General features: G+C 31.2%; 1 protein-coding gene across 2 annotated transcripts in view; it reads right to left on the bottom strand.

Annotated features, from left to right (window-relative positions):
• Positions 1–14,855, bottom strand: part of LOC145332476 (protein turtle-like) — a 79,528-nt gene extending 64,673 nt beyond the window's left edge. For both annotated transcript variants that reach the window (XM_080177477.1, XM_080177478.1), the window contains exons 1-7: positions 14,769–14,855; positions 12,158–12,290; positions 10,802–10,893; positions 10,057–10,100; positions 9,527–9,611; positions 1,791–1,895; positions 1,058–1,176 (exon numbers count right to left, since the gene is read on the bottom strand). In XM_080177477.1, coding sequence (XP_080033603.1) covers positions 1,058–1,176; positions 1,791–1,895; positions 9,527–9,611; positions 10,057–10,100; positions 10,802–10,893; positions 12,158–12,290; positions 14,769–14,844 — 654 coding nt within the window. In that variant the 5' untranslated portion in view covers positions 14,845–14,855. The remainder of the gene's footprint in view (positions 1–1,057; positions 1,177–1,790; positions 1,896–9,526; positions 9,612–10,056; positions 10,101–10,801; positions 10,894–12,157; positions 12,291–14,768) is intronic.
• Positions 14,856–15,878: the final 1,023 nt, after the last annotated feature.

Here is a 15,878-nt window from a genome sequence, read left to right as displayed (position 1 = left end):
ATTCGTGGATAATAATTCGTCTGTAATATGATGTTATATATGATTTTTCAGTATGGCAGAGAACAAGTTTTAATCCTGCAGATATTAATCGGTATGAAAGCCAAAAAAATGTTTAGTAAAAAAAATTTTAAATGACCTATGGACATTCTGGTATTGGTTATAAAATTACTACGCTTACTAATTTGTACCTAACTGACACGGGAATCGTATTCTCGAGTTTTAAATTGATAGAATAATCATCAATGATTATGATTATGATAATGATTATGATTATGATTATGAAAGTGTCATGGACAGAAGCCTCGCCCATGTAAGGTAAATGATATAATATGCATCTAGAAAAAATGACCCAACAAAAATGTTTACTTTTCTTTTTAAAACCTAAATTGAGAAAGGGGATGACTCCCCCCTTACCTCAAGTGCCCCTAAAGGTTTTTAGGCGTAATCAATTGCTTGTATATAATATTTGAAGATATCATTTCATGTAGTTTGCTGTTTATAAACGTTTGTTGGTTTGCATGAGACAACACCAACAATTAATTACTGGATATAATTTTGTATATCTGAGTAATTGTTACTCCCATTAACTCCTCCCATCCTCCCATAACTCATTAAGAGTGTAGCTACTCTAAAAATATGCTCATTCAAAAATTTATGCAATGCAATGCAATGGTTTGGTCTTGACCATACCGCGTCATACTAGAGACGTTAAAAATAATATATACTGCTTCTATGTCTGGCACGTAAAACTAAGGGTGAGAATGCATTGGTCATAAACAGGCGCATTTCATTACCATGCACAGGTAAGACTTCCAAACAAAGGTGGTGCTATCAAAAGGTTTACTGTCTGTTACTTTACCTAATATTCTATTATGAACTATTTCATGCAGATGTTCTGGGTTCTCTAGATAATCACTTGAAATTGAAGGAGAATCCAGCACCAACGAGTTAAAATCGACTACCTTTTCCATATAGAACATACTTAGACACAAAAACAGTTTAACGGACGTATTGACATACCCTAATTAAAAGTCACCTGTTCAACTACAGCCTTTACCTGTCTGGAGAGTGTACCGAAATCAAATGTGGATATGACATCCAGTTCTTTGAGTTCTGTAGGTCCACCCTCCACCTGCCGGTTGTTTACAAACCATTGGATTTCTGGCTGTGGCCGACCTAAATTAATATCTTTATACTATCCCTGCCGGGCCTTTTTAAAACATTATTTAACCTAAACTATCTATAATTGGCATAGAAATACAGGCCCTTTGACAGAATTAACCTTGTTAAGCCCTGATACCCCCTTCCTTATTTTTTTTTCAAAACTAGGATGGGAAGTTTTTCTTTTGTTGTTTATTACTTTGTTTCTGGTTAGGTAAGGTTAAATTGGGTGTTTGGTAGCAATGCAGGGTTACGGCACCGTAGAGATTAGACAAGGGGAAAAAACTATCACCCTTCCTTATTTTAGGCTCATGGGGCGGACAGTTAGACGGATAAAGTAGATGCTTAATGGCTATGTGAATCTCCACATGAAAAAAATAGCCGAAAAAATCACATTAACCTTAGATATAATAAACAACGATCGTAAAAAGTTGCTCATAATAGTCAGCTCGATATCTTGAATAACAACCGAGAAATTTTTTTAAAATGTGAAGGAGAGAAAAATGAAATTTCAGTTGAGCTTTTTAGAAAACTAAAATGGAATATACGAGGTCAGTATAAACTACAGTATTATGTCAATTCTCCCCCAATTGTAGTTATTTTGGCCATGAAATAAAAAGTAATCTTACCTCCAAAAACCTTACAGACAAGGCTGAGATGAGATCCCTCGTAGAAGTTGACCACCTCCATTTTCCTGCCATCTGGCGTCAGAATGCGTGGCGGGTCAGGTAGAGCTGAAGAAAAAATACATGTTAAGAAATATATTTAACCGATGCCAGAAATCTGATTTAAAGGCGGTGGGTTAAAAAATTTTCGGATCATGGAAAGAAAACGATAAAGTAGGTTTAGACGTATTTTCACAGTAGCTTTTGCTAGCTTATTTTAGATTAGGTTAGATAAATGTTAATGATTGCCCTGCATGGTTAAGAAATTTGACTCGCAGAATTAGTGCCCCCCGCAGGTGCTGCAAATAGAAGAAAAGCTACTTCGAAAAAACCGCTACTTCGTTTTTTTCCCTAATTCAAATTTTCTCTTGCAATGTGTTTAATTAGTGTATCTTTGAACTTAACAAAGCATTTGATACAATTTTAATAACAATGTCATATATAACCAATACAATAGTATGGTTATATGTAAAGAATGATTTTTGTAATATGGCTTCAAAAATGATTAATAGGAGTTTTGTTTGCCCTGAGGAGCAGAAGGCCCTGCCCATTATTCTTTTTTTCCCTTCATTTTATTATCCGTGGAAAGCTGTCTATAAAACGATCCAATAATTAGATATTATAATTTGGTTGATTAATGTCTTTTTGAAGTAAACCAGGAAGGTGATTAAATATAAAAAAAATTCTAGATTTCTGTACTTTTACATTAATTAAGTAAACTTTCTATTTAAATGAATAGTAATAAAGAAAACCAAAAACATTTTTACCAAATTTTAAAAAGTATACAGTATGACCCTCGAAAAAGTATTTTTTAGCATCTGCAGCCCATATTTATCAACGAATTATTAAAAAATGTATAGTTCTTGTTCTCTATAGATTTCCACATAAGTAGATATAAAAATATTTTTTTACCTCCAATAACACCGGAGATTTTTAGAGCTAAAGTTTTGAAAAAGTAACTGAGCAAAAAGTAACTTTTAACATGAAACGACTTTTTTAGCAAAATTAAGGTAAAAATCCTTTTATTTTTGTTACTAGCAGAAACTTTATACAAAAATGAAATAAAAAATTTAGGTTATAAGTTAAAAGTATTTTTTTACACATATTTTTTGAGTCTTTTTAATTTAATGATATTTTAAAAAACTTACTTATTAGGCAAAATTGTTTTAGATTTAAAAACCAAATAAGTCTTTATGAATATAGCAGGAAAATTGTTTTTGTTTCATAATCCTAACTTTAATAACAAAAAAGTTATAAAGAAAATAAAATTACAACAAAATGATTTTTTAGTCTAAAAAGCTTAATTAACCCTCTATTAAATGATTGAGATGTCAGAAAAGGGGGCGGAGCAACTGTCATAATTAATCCTTTTCATAAATAAGGGTAAATAAATAACCTGAAATTTGCAATTAATCAATTTATTTAGTAGTACTTTTTGCCACTAAAAATTAATATTTTTTGATGAAATAAAAAAGAAATAATAATTATTCAGTTACCAGAAAAACATAATATAACCATCCAAAAACTATGAGAAACAAAAAAAAACACTTTTTCAAAACTTTAGCTCTAAAAATCTCCGTTGTTATTGGAGGTAAAAAAAATATTTTTATATCTACTTATGTGAAAATCTATAGAGAACAAGAAAATATACATTTTTTAATAATTCGTTGATAAATATGGGCTGCAGATGCTAAAAAATACTTTTTCGTGGGTCATACTGTAGATTGTTTTGCACTTTATAATAGGATAAGTGCACTTGAAATCAATCCATTTAGATTTTTAAGAAAATTAAATTAGAAGCCTAATTTCATAGGGTAAAGGAAAAGTTACTGGTGTAGTAGAAAAGGGAGTGTCGGTATTTTAGGAATATATGCCTTGTTTATTAGAATATGTCAAAAATTCAATTAAAAGATTTCTTAAATATAATTTATCTAATGAAAATATTATATACAGTGATATTAACTTAATTCAATACAAAGACTTAAAATCAGTTTAGGAATCTTTATTTGTGAATGGGTGGGGTGGTTATTTCAACCCCACTTAACCCGCCCCTTACCAAGTATGTTTATATCCGAATTAAAAGTATCTTTATTATTTAGTATAGGTATCTCTTTTTGCCTGTAACTTATTTCTGAGAATGATAATTTCTTTTTGCATTTTCTTGTTTTTCTTGCAAGGAAGGAAAAGAAACGAAACACAAATACACAAAGTTTTTGGTAATAGAATAAAGATCAAGTCTAAAAGATGCAGTAATAATTCGCATGATATCTTAAAAATAACCTTATAAGTGTTGAGGTTCCAACGGCTGGCCGTGAAGCCACCATTCAATAATACATAGAAAATAAACCAGCAACAAAGTGAAAATATTTTTCAAAATCAAAATGATAAATTACTAAATAGTGTAAATTTAAATTCTGCTTTATTTTATAACTATAAATGATTAACAAAAAATATTTCATAATAACAAAAAGTTTGACGAATTATTTGTTAAGATTTTCTTGAGAATTTTGCAGAAAACGCAGAAAATCTACGAGAATTTGTTTCTTTTTATTTTTTTAATAGCAAAGCTTCTATACAAGTATTCTGTGTATGTTTGTCTTTAACGGTCATGTTGTGAAAATCAGCCACAGTCAAAACCTTGTATTTTGAGGCACTTGAGTGAAAGGGGAGTGGGTGGGGGTATGTCGACATTCCACCTTTCTATTTAGTTATCTATAATACAAAGTAGAACGATGTCTGTCTGTCTGTTTGTTTGTAGGGAAGGATCTCGCCCAACTGCTAAACCGATCTAGTTCTCCTTTACAGGATAGCTTCTCATAGGTCACGGGAAGGTTTATAACTATTTTCTTGGGGGGTGGGACACCCCCTCCCAAAAAAAATGAAATTACCTCCCCCTCCCAATTTTTTTAAAACCAAAATTAAAATAGTGGGGTCGACAAACCCCCCTCCCCCCAAAAAAATCTTTTTTAATTTTCTTTAAAAACTAAAACACGAAAAATTAGTTTGATCAAACCTCTTGGGGCAAAGCCCCTAGAGTCTAGGGGCGAAACCGCTAGTAAAAAGAAAAAGTAACATATTTTTTTTTTGTAGAGAGGAGGGATATTTTTACGTAGAATATTCTTCTGAGAGTGTGGTTGTACCCTCCCCCAAAATAATTAATAGTTATTTCTCGCATCGTATCATAAACGGCTTTCCGCGGATATAGAACGTACAATTATAAGATTAAAACCGGTTTTTTTAGCCCCGAGAACCGGTTCCTATCCGCCGGATTCGAATGAATACGAGAAAACCCTTTCCCATACTTATGAGAAGTCTTTGTGTAAAGGAAAACCATGTTAATTCAGCTTTTAGCGAGATCTTAAACATCAAACACATATTGACATCCGGTTACTTTTATATAAGGATAATAAATAAACATCGCTACTTTGGACCCAATCGTTCTTGTTCCTGTTTTGTTGATGCAATCATTTGTAATGCAAATTGAAAAAATAAATATTTTGACCCGGTTTTCTTCAAACAACATTGACGTAGTGCATGGCAAGGACGACCAAGACAAGTAATTATGTGTAGCGCAGCTAAGCTTATGCCAAAAAACGAAATTAAATCGGGAAAAAATCACGAAACCTATACGTGATTTTCAGCTGGTCGTTTGGGGTCAACACATAGTATAATTGACGACCTTTTTATCTGATCCCCAATTATGGTTTTAGATTTATTTCGCTTGTTGGCTATACCTAATTCCTGAGCGCAGCTATTCTATCAATAATTTATTCTGTCTTAACATTGCGTCACAAAAAAAAATTGAAAAATGTATCAATTATTTCATCTACTTTGTAGAGCACTTGAATGACTACGTCCCTATTATCAAGGACCTCAGTATTTGAAGGGGAAAAGCATAATACCAGACAAATAGCATAAAACAATTCCAAGACTTAAGTTAAAAAGTAAAATAGTAGGTCCAATGTGAAGCTGACCTAAAATGGAGAACTCAATAGATCAAGTAGTTATCGAAATCTTAAGCTGCAGACAAAAATTCTTATTACTTTATATGTTAAAATAGTGAATCGTTCTTTACAAGTTCAGCTTTTTCTCGTACACACACACACCTGTATAGACCAGTACAGTGGCACACAAAGACGCTTAAAGATACAGTTCTAGTTCTTACACTAGTCTTATACTACACAACACATGCAATAATTATATCTCATATTTCTTTTTTATTTAAAATCATAATTAGCTTTTCTTACTTAAAATATGAGAGAAATATAACAATTATATTTTTTATGATAAAATCTTATGAAATGGAAAGTATGAAAATGAAATTTGAGATTATTTTGTTTTCCCATGCCCGTCTATACTAAACCAAATTAGAACGTCCCGCTTTTAGGAAAATATCTTAAAATTTTGCAATAACAAAATTGTATGCGAAAAAAATTGGAAAACTTCTTTACTACCTCAATTATTTTATTCAACAAAGAAACACGATGTTTCAATTATCAAATAAAACCCCCCAAGATATGATGCGTATGAAATATGAAGCTCTTTTTGGGCCTATAAAAAAGGGATAAATTCATTAACGTTTTGCCGAAAAATCCCAAATGACTTCATATTAGAATAATGGACAATTGTAATATAACATCATTTGAGGTATTTTGGCCAAAAGCTTTTCATTTATCCTCTTTTTTATAGGCACTATAAAGAGCTTCACGAAATCTCTCTAAAGTGATCATTATTTTCAAAATTGCAATGCACATTAGTTCAATTATATTTTAGAAGTAATAGGCCACTTATTTCAAAATATTATGGCTTATGAATAGGCGTATTGCTAACCGTTCTTCATGAAACATATGGAATTCGAACTAGGATTATTACACAACTAAAATCCTCACAATACATCTCTAAACTTTTTCCATTTAATTAGCCCACTTTCGTTACGCCATCTTCCCATGAAATACGAAGTAAAGATTTTAGCGGTGCATTTTTGAGTATTTTAGTCATTTGATAAGGAACCTAGTCTCCTATTTTTTTTCAAGTGAGAAAAGTTTCTTTTCAAAAACAGTCATTTTATTTTTGACTTTTTCTAATTTACGAAAAATTTTTCGAAGGCTAAGATTATTGCACAGACCCAAAGACGGTACAAACCTTCACATATATTCCTATCATGAAAAGAATATTATTACAGGCATCTTATTCCCAATCCAAATATATTTTCAGACTTCATATTTTACACAAAACTTGCAGGGCTCGGCAACTGCCATTAAAACACATTTTAGCTGTAGATTTTTTTTCACCAAAACGATTTATTTTCAAGTCAATTATGTTATTAAAAAAAAATTATCAACATAGTCAAATTATCGTACTAAATTTTTGCGATAATTAGATATTAAGAAATGCTATTCAGGTTTAAATTTTTTTATGAACCATAAAACAATTTTTAAATGCATATATAAACCCGTTAGATAAATCTTGGTTTTTAGGTTTCTCATAAATCATGGAATCATAATTTTATTAATCTGTCCAAAAATGCATGCGTCAAAACTCTGGGGAAATAGAGAAAAAGAAAAAAAAAAGATTGGAAAAAAATATAGAGAGAGAGAGAGAGAGAGAGAGAGAGAGAGAGAGAGAGAGAGAGAGAGAGAGAGAGAGAGAGAGAGAGAGAGAGAGAGAGAGAGAGAGAGAGAGAGAGAGAGAGAGAGAGAGAGAGAGAGAGAGAGAGAGAGAGAGAGAGAGAGAGTAAGTGTGTTTAGGTGTGGGGGAAAGGGAACAAAAATATTTGAAATTTTGCTATACAATTTATGTTTGGATAACAGATCTATATACAGATAACTACCTCCCTTCCTTTTTTCATTTATCTTATTCGTCTGCTACCTAATTGTTTTCTGCTACTTGGCTGTTTTAAAACACACCATACCATTGGTTGGTTTTCAATGTCCCAATTGAGAGTAAGCACAAGGACAGTGCGATGGGGAGATACAGTTATTTAACCAGTTCCCCCTCTAGTGTCTTACTCTAATGTATGGATAAAAAAGTTATAAGGAGAGGTATCTATAACAGGGGTTTAGGGAGTTTTTACACCCCCATTTTATACATATCCCTGCATCCCTGGTGTTTGTGTGAGGTCTTATTGAAGGAAACCAATATTTATGGATTCAATCATATTTCAATATCAACATTCCATTTCTACCTTCTCAGAGGTAAACGGAGAGGTAAAATAATCCTTAAATAAAGTAAAAGAATCGCTGTCTGTCAGTGTGTACTGAAGGATATCGCTAGACAGTGCATGAACTGATATGGTTCTCCTTTACAGGGTAGCGATACGGATAGATAACTGAATTATCATCTAAAATGTTTAAGTTTCAATTATCCAAAGACCAGCTTAAAAACTTTCCATACTTATTTTGTTTTTGTTATTTTGGCAGTATTTAGTCGTTCAATAATTATAGTTTTCGATATCTTTCAAGTGCTTAAAAGTTTTCACTTTATTTATTATCATATTGGTTATAAGAAAGAATATGCTCTAATAAAATATTATTTTGCTGATATGTCAGATGCGCGATATAAAGGAAATGTCTTAGTACAAATTTGGATTATTTTTTAGGTGCTTCCCTTTAAAAAACAAGCGAACACAAAATCATCCGTTTCTTTTTAAATAAAAGTTGGGTAATGTATATTTATTCTTACTGTTAAACCAATGCAGAAGTCCTTAACCCTACGATGCCCTAACTCTACAGGCCCAACATAACCTAACCTAATCATACCTTGAGAAAATATATAGATACTCTCATACAATATACTTTTCTTTTTATCCCAGAAGTTTTCCACCCTCCCATCCCTATCAATATTTAATAACAAAGTATTTGTTATGGCCAAAATAATATTTCAGATTTTGGATGGTTGTACATATCTATTCTATTATTTACACATATATAGTTTACAGCGAGGCTGTTCTACATTTACATTGTGTCCGTACGTCTATCTGAATATCAATTTAATAGTTTTGAACCGTCGTACGAACTATGCAAAGCTTTAATTTAAGAAAAAACTTATCGGTTCAATGATTAGCGAGGTACTTATAGACAGACAGACATCCTCTTACTTTTATATGAGATTAATGTGGCTTTACTTGTCATTGGCAAAATTATTCTTGTTTATATTTATTCTTAACCTAATTCAGAATTTGTGTGAGTGTGTGTGTATGTGTGTGTGTGAGTGTAAAATAATTTTGACAGATCTAGGTATTTTAGATTATCTTTAATATTTAATCTTTAATTCAAGAAAAATAACTAATATAAGAAAATAATCCTTTATAAAAGTAATAAGATATCTTTCTTTGTATGTCTCTTTGCGTATAGAGAATGATATCATTAACCATAACCACTGAACCGATATGGTTCTACTTTCAAGTAAAGCTTTTAATATGTCCAGGGAATATATATAACTTTTTGGGGGAGGGGAAAAATGCCCTAAAAATAGCTATTAATAAAATAAAAAGGAAATTCACAAAAGTTACATATCTGAGTGTGTGTGTGTGAGTTTGTTCCTGTCTAAGCGTGTGTAAGGCCAATATTTTTCTCTTTGTGTATTAGTAACTTAGGAGTAACTTATAAGGAGTTCATTTTCTCTAACAACCATTTAAACGAACAGACGTACGTACAGAAACCACACATTTTTATAGAAGCCATGTTACAAATAATCATTACCTATAGTATGAAGAAAAATCTTGGTAATCTTTGCCGGAGCCTTGTCAAAATCCACTCTACATCTATACTTCCCTCCGTCTCTATCCTAGATAGATAGATAGATAGATAGATAGATAGATAGATAGATAGATAGATAGATAGATAGATAGATAGATAGATAGATAGATAGATAGATAGATAGATAGATAGATAGATAGATAGATAGATAGATAGATAGATAGATAGATAGATAGATAGATAGATAGATAGATAGATAGATAGATAGATAGATAGATAGATAGATAGATAGATAGATAGATAGATAGATAGATAGATAGATAGATAGATAGATAGAAAAAGGTTTTAACAAACCATGTATCTAACTCTAGAGACCTTTATTTTAGGTTATACACCTCCCTTAGACCTATAATAAGCTACACTGCGAAGAAGAACCATATCGGTACTGCGGTTAGCGAGACCTTAAGCTACAGACGGACATCCTTTTTGGGATTTATGGATAGATGAATTGATTTTTAGAAATATTATCAAACCTGTAAGCTTTCTATTGAAAGGTAAGATGACCCGTTGGAATATCCTAAAATAAAAAAATACATTAGGTATATGTCTGATAGTTGAACGGCAAAACTCTACGAACATGTATTCATTCGTTTTTTTTTCTCGTTATATAAATAGTTTAATATATTTTGTTATTAATTTACATAGTGCGTCTTTAAGAAAGACTATTTATGTAAGTATATTTATGATTAAATAAAAAAAAAGTAAAAAAATCACTTATTTCCATTGTTAATAATACAATAAAAAAACATTCCGTTACTGGAAATTTCCAATTTCTCCAATTTCTCTAAGTGTCCAAGTGCCTTATTGACCAAAGAAACCCACCTCCCTTTCGTTTTAAATTAAATAGAAAATAAGAGAGGTAGTTTTTCATTTGTTTGTTTATTACTTTAGGTTTAAATAGGTTAGGTTTATTGGGTAATTAGGGGGGACAGTAAAATCTATTCTCATGCCATAAATACATCCAACACTGGCAAAAATACACCCAATATTTTTATACATATGTCAAAAATACACCCAATATTTTTATACATATGTCAAAAATACATCTGACACTGGCATTTACACATCCCTACTTTTTAGTAATAAGTAGTCCTGCACAGTCCGGCCACACCCGAAAAACGGTGGGAATTTTAAAAATTTACCCTCACCGATTATTTTTGAATTTACAATTTCACACTCTAAAATAAAATATTAACGTAGCTATTCTAAAATACTTACTTTTGAAGAAGCCCCGCCCACCGAGGTTGAAGCTATCATACCAATGGTCACCACGCCCCTCCTGTCGACCATTCTTAGTTCTAAGGTCATACCTGAACACACAAAAACAGTTTCATTTAGGCGTTCTTTGAGATGGCCCATTACAAGGGGCGTCCAAGGGTGGGGCATGGGGGTAAAGAGGGGATTACCCTCACAAACATTTTTAAAAAAATATATTAGATCCTCAAACCCCCTAATTGTTGAATTACCCTAGGGATAAGATAATGGCTGATAACTTGAGGTACATTCCTAATGATGATACACAAAATTACCCCCTATGTAGATTACAAATAGTAGCAGAATCGATTAGACACATACAATATTTTACAAATATAAATATAAGGATATATTATTAACAAAGTACAAAAATGTCATCCTTCTAACTCTGGAAGCAATAAAGATTTCTCATTATCTTGCTAAGTTACATCATGAGTCAACAAACAACAGGGATCTTAAGGGATAAGACAAGGGACAATAAATTGATATACATCCCCAATGATAATAAATAATTGGCCCTTTTATAGATTAAGATTATTGGAGGAGATGTTTAGACAATTCTAGTTTGAACCAATAAATCAAGATTCAACTAAAGTACACAAATATTGTATGCTAACCAATAAGATAACAAGGTTATAAAACTTTGGGTACCAGTGTAATTATTAGCCCAATGTCCCCTCTTTCCCTGACAAACAGAAAGATAGAACCATGAAGGAAATAGTAGAAGAACTGTTCAATTAATCTGGAATTTGTTAAGGCAGGTTATCAAGTAAAGTATATTATTCCGAAATATAAGTAGAAGTTTGACTATAAATAACACTAGTACCCTAAGTTATTTAACGACGTTTTCTTATTTGAATTTCGATTAGATGGTGCAAAACTAATAGTGTTCAAATTTCTCCAACTATTTTTTTATTTATTTACAGAAGGGGTAATTTTGTTCCTAAAAATTGTGAAAGTACATTAATTTATCATCCAATACCTTAATCTTTAAATCCCTGAACAAATCACAAATATATGTGTCCCCCTCCTGTATTTCTGTTAGGATACATTCATCAAATTGGATGGTTGTATCTCATACTTATACACAACATGAGTTTGTATAGTTTTACCATCCAATCAACGGACGAACACAAAACACTTGTAGAGTAGCGTTACTTCAAAAACCAATAAATCAGCCAAAAAAATAAAAAGTGAAAAAAATATATAATGCCTAAAGTACTTGAAGTAACAAACTTTTCTCCTCTGCGCGGATAAATCCTAGAAAATGAAATTCCTTTAAGGAAGTAATAATTTATAGAGAAGTTTGGACAAACTTACGTGTAAATTGGATTAGCTGACGGTTCCTTAGTCCACACGACGAGTATGGTTGGGTTCTCTGGACTGGGTGGCCGAGTGTCACACGGCAACTGCGCTACAGATTCTAACAGTCCACGGACATGTATTACGTCATCTAAAACAAAATATAGTTGAATTATATATGAAGTAATATTCTAAGTTCAAATATGATTATTTATTAATTTTATTTTTAGTCTCTTTTTTAAAAGCGAAGCTTTTCTATAATTAGGGTCGGTCCGTCTGTCTGTACGTCCGTCCATCCGTCCGTCCGTCCATCCGTCAGTCCGTCCGTCAGTCAATCCGTCCGTCCGTCCATCAGGGATAGCTTTTTTCGTTAATTTAGACATGTTAGAATTGTCCTATCAATGTCAAATTTTGCATGGTGATTCCTTTAGTAGTTAGGTACAATTTAGAAAGCGTAGCAACTCTATAATCATTACCAAAATGTCCATACGTCCATTTTAAACATGTTGATTTTTTTACTTTTTTAAATAGCTTTTTTCATTAATTTAGGCATGTTAGAATTATCCTATCAATTTTAAATTTTGCATAGTGATTCCTGTAATAGTTAGGTCCGAGTTAGAAAGCGTAGCAACTCTATATTCATTACCAGAATGTCCGTACGTCCATTTTAAACATGTTGATTTTTTTTACATTTTTAACAACAAATTTGTATGTGACCTAATTATCCGATTGGTCTGATTTTTGGTATACTGATTCCTGGGACAACAAAGTACAATATTATAAGCGAAGCAACTCTATAATCAAGTCCTAAAAATGTAAGTATGTCCATAATCATTATCCTGTATCAAGCAGTTTTTCAACAAATTTACTTACAATTTTGCTTTGACTCTTATACATTCGCATTCTGATTATTCAGTTCTGACATTATACAAGTGTTAATGTCTGTTTGTCCTACCCTTTCAGACTTTCGCTTTTATGGATGTTGTCAACCTTGTTTTTGTAATAAGCAAAGCAACTAAATAACTCACAATTAAGGGCTGTTTATCCTAAACTCTTTGGGAAAATGAGTTAATTGACTGTTTTTTATGAAATATTTTCTGTCCCTACGTCCATTATAATTTTTGTTTGTTATCATTAATGTACTTTGTCCTTTTGTCTATACATGTTAATATGCTAAACTAATTATATATGTTGTTATCCTTAATTAAATTATTATTGAACTAAAAATTGAGTCCTACTTTTATCTACCAATTTAACTATCCAAAGAATTGACATTGCAGTCAGTTGCACTGGCCAAATAACAACAAAATTTAAAATGAATATAAAGCACACAACCTTTATGTCTTTTTGTTTATTTATAGTCATTATTTATATATGATTCATTCTAATAATACGAGCTAATAACACAGTAAAGTCGCTACAACAGAGCAGAGAACAATTTGTTAGCAGACGGAAAAGGTCCCAACCACATGGGCCAGGTATTCGTCTGGGATATGCACCTATACTCATACATTTATTAGAGTATGTATATAGATTATTTGATAATATCTACCTATCTAAAGTAAAGCTTATAAATTGAAATTGGGTCAAAATACAAATTAAATGAATAGTGAATGAATGAGAGAAATAAGCCTTTTGTTGTTTCCAACATTTCTAGTCCAAATTTGGGAGTAATTATTGTGATAAACAATGTTAGGATTAGGGACAGGTTTTATGCTATTTTTATGAATTATTATAATATAGACTTACACATTTTTTGTAAAATTAAACTTTAGAAAAAGGAGTTTATAAAAATAGAATCTATTTAAATAAAGAAAAGAAACTAAATGTTAGAATAGTTATTCATTACCAAGGACCGGGCTAACACAACCTGTATTAACATTACGACTTTCAATTGTACTATCCGCGTAAAACTGTCTATAATACGATATAGAACATATTTTTTTAGTCTTGCTTAGAACCGGTTTTAATCCAGTGGATATTAATCAGTTTCATAGACATGCTGGAAATATTTTTCTATTTGTAAACAAATTTAAAAAATGTTCTTTTTTTAAGTTTTGGAATATTATTAAGATAATAAAACAATAGAACTTTGAAATTCAATTGTTGCGTTTTTGACCTAAATCTATTGTATTTACAAATTGTTCTCAAGAATTTCCTGTTTATAGGTTGAAAATAAACAGACTTGTCAATTGTATCAACTAAATATTTTTTATAAAATTCTTTTACTTGTTTAAACAAGAAGGACTTTTCTTTACAGGTATGTGAAGTACAAAATGGTCATGAACTGGACAAATGGACAAAGTGAATTATATGCCAGATATTCAGTTGTCATAACAAATTAAAAAAGAAAGAGAATATACAAAAAAAATTATTAAAATCCTGAAGCCGTAAAATTTTTTTTATGACTTTTGAAGTATCGCCGACGAATAAGAAAATACATATACTAGATGCGCCTAGTAAATTTAATAAAAATTTCAGCTATCCATGTTTAATAGCTGCCGAGAAAATCACATTATCCCCCATAGCGTTACGGACTGACTAACGGTTTGACAGATGGACAAAGAAGTGAATTATAGAGTAGCTTTGCTTATATTTATATCAATTTGTTAAAAAATGTATTGTTTACCTTTCTCACTAGCAGAAATGGTTGCATAGAAAATAACAAGGATACCAGCTTTCCAAAGCTGCGTTCTTATGTACATTATTTATTTCTGAAATGATGATAAGTTTTATTAATACAGTATTAAAATTCAACAGAAGCATATATAAATAAATTTAAGAGATGACTGTCGGCTATGCACCTAGAGGCCTCTAGGGACTCTTTAATTTACAAATTAAAAGGAAAAGGAAAAAAATGGTAGGTAGTTTTTAGTTTTCTTTTAAGGGCGATTTCTCCTGGTTGCACCTTCCCTCATAATAGTTATAAACCTCATCAGGACTCATAAGAGAAGCTAAACTATAAAGGAGAACCATGTCGGTATAGCGGTTAGCAAGTTTTTGAACACACAGATAGATTCAAAGACATCCTGTTGTTTTTATATAAGAATATGTTCATTTATATACAAGTAGTTTAGATTAAGTATTTTCATAATAATAAATATTTTTTAAGAAAACTTAAAATGAATAAATATTTGGAAAGCCTAGCATGAGTGTTATATTATATTGATGCACAAAAAGGGTGGTTGTGTGTGTATTGTTGTTATTATGTATAGTAAGAAAAATTAAGGCTTGTCAACCGCAGGCGGAATAATCTTCAGTTTAAAAGGGACGCCATCGCAGTCTGCTATTCTTAAATTGAAAGTCACTAATAATCAAACAATCATCAGCAAAAGCTGAGCTGTGATATTTTTATAATATTTACAGTGTAGCAGCAAAAATTTTGGCTTGTCGCAGCTAAAAGACAAATTAAACTGCAGCTGTCAATTTTTTATTCCTTTTAACATCCATAAATTTTCAGCCTTGCATTTATGAAATTAGTCAGCTGCGAGTACCTGATAAAAAGTTTGTTCCTAGCTTTGATATGATATAGTTTACCAAGTAAGCTGTCTTCTTTTTATACAACTTCTTATATCAATAGGGTTTACAACAAACCTACATTTATTTTTTTGCAGAAAAAGCCTCTTTATTAATGTTTGGTTTTTTGTTTGTGATAAATTTTATTATTATAAGTTTGTAAAATATTTTGAGAAAATATGATTTTTCTACAGTTATTTAAGAAAAATGTTTAGTTTTTGCT

The sequence above is a fragment of the Acartia tonsa genome, chromosome 11 (genome assembly GCF_053477335.1).
Source record: "Acartia tonsa isolate MP-2025a chromosome 11, ASM5347733v1, whole genome shotgun sequence".
In the NCBI taxonomy this organism is placed as follows: Eukaryota; Metazoa; Arthropoda; class Copepoda; order Calanoida; family Acartiidae; genus Acartia; species Acartia tonsa.
This window is presented reverse-complemented; position numbering and strand designations above follow the sequence as displayed.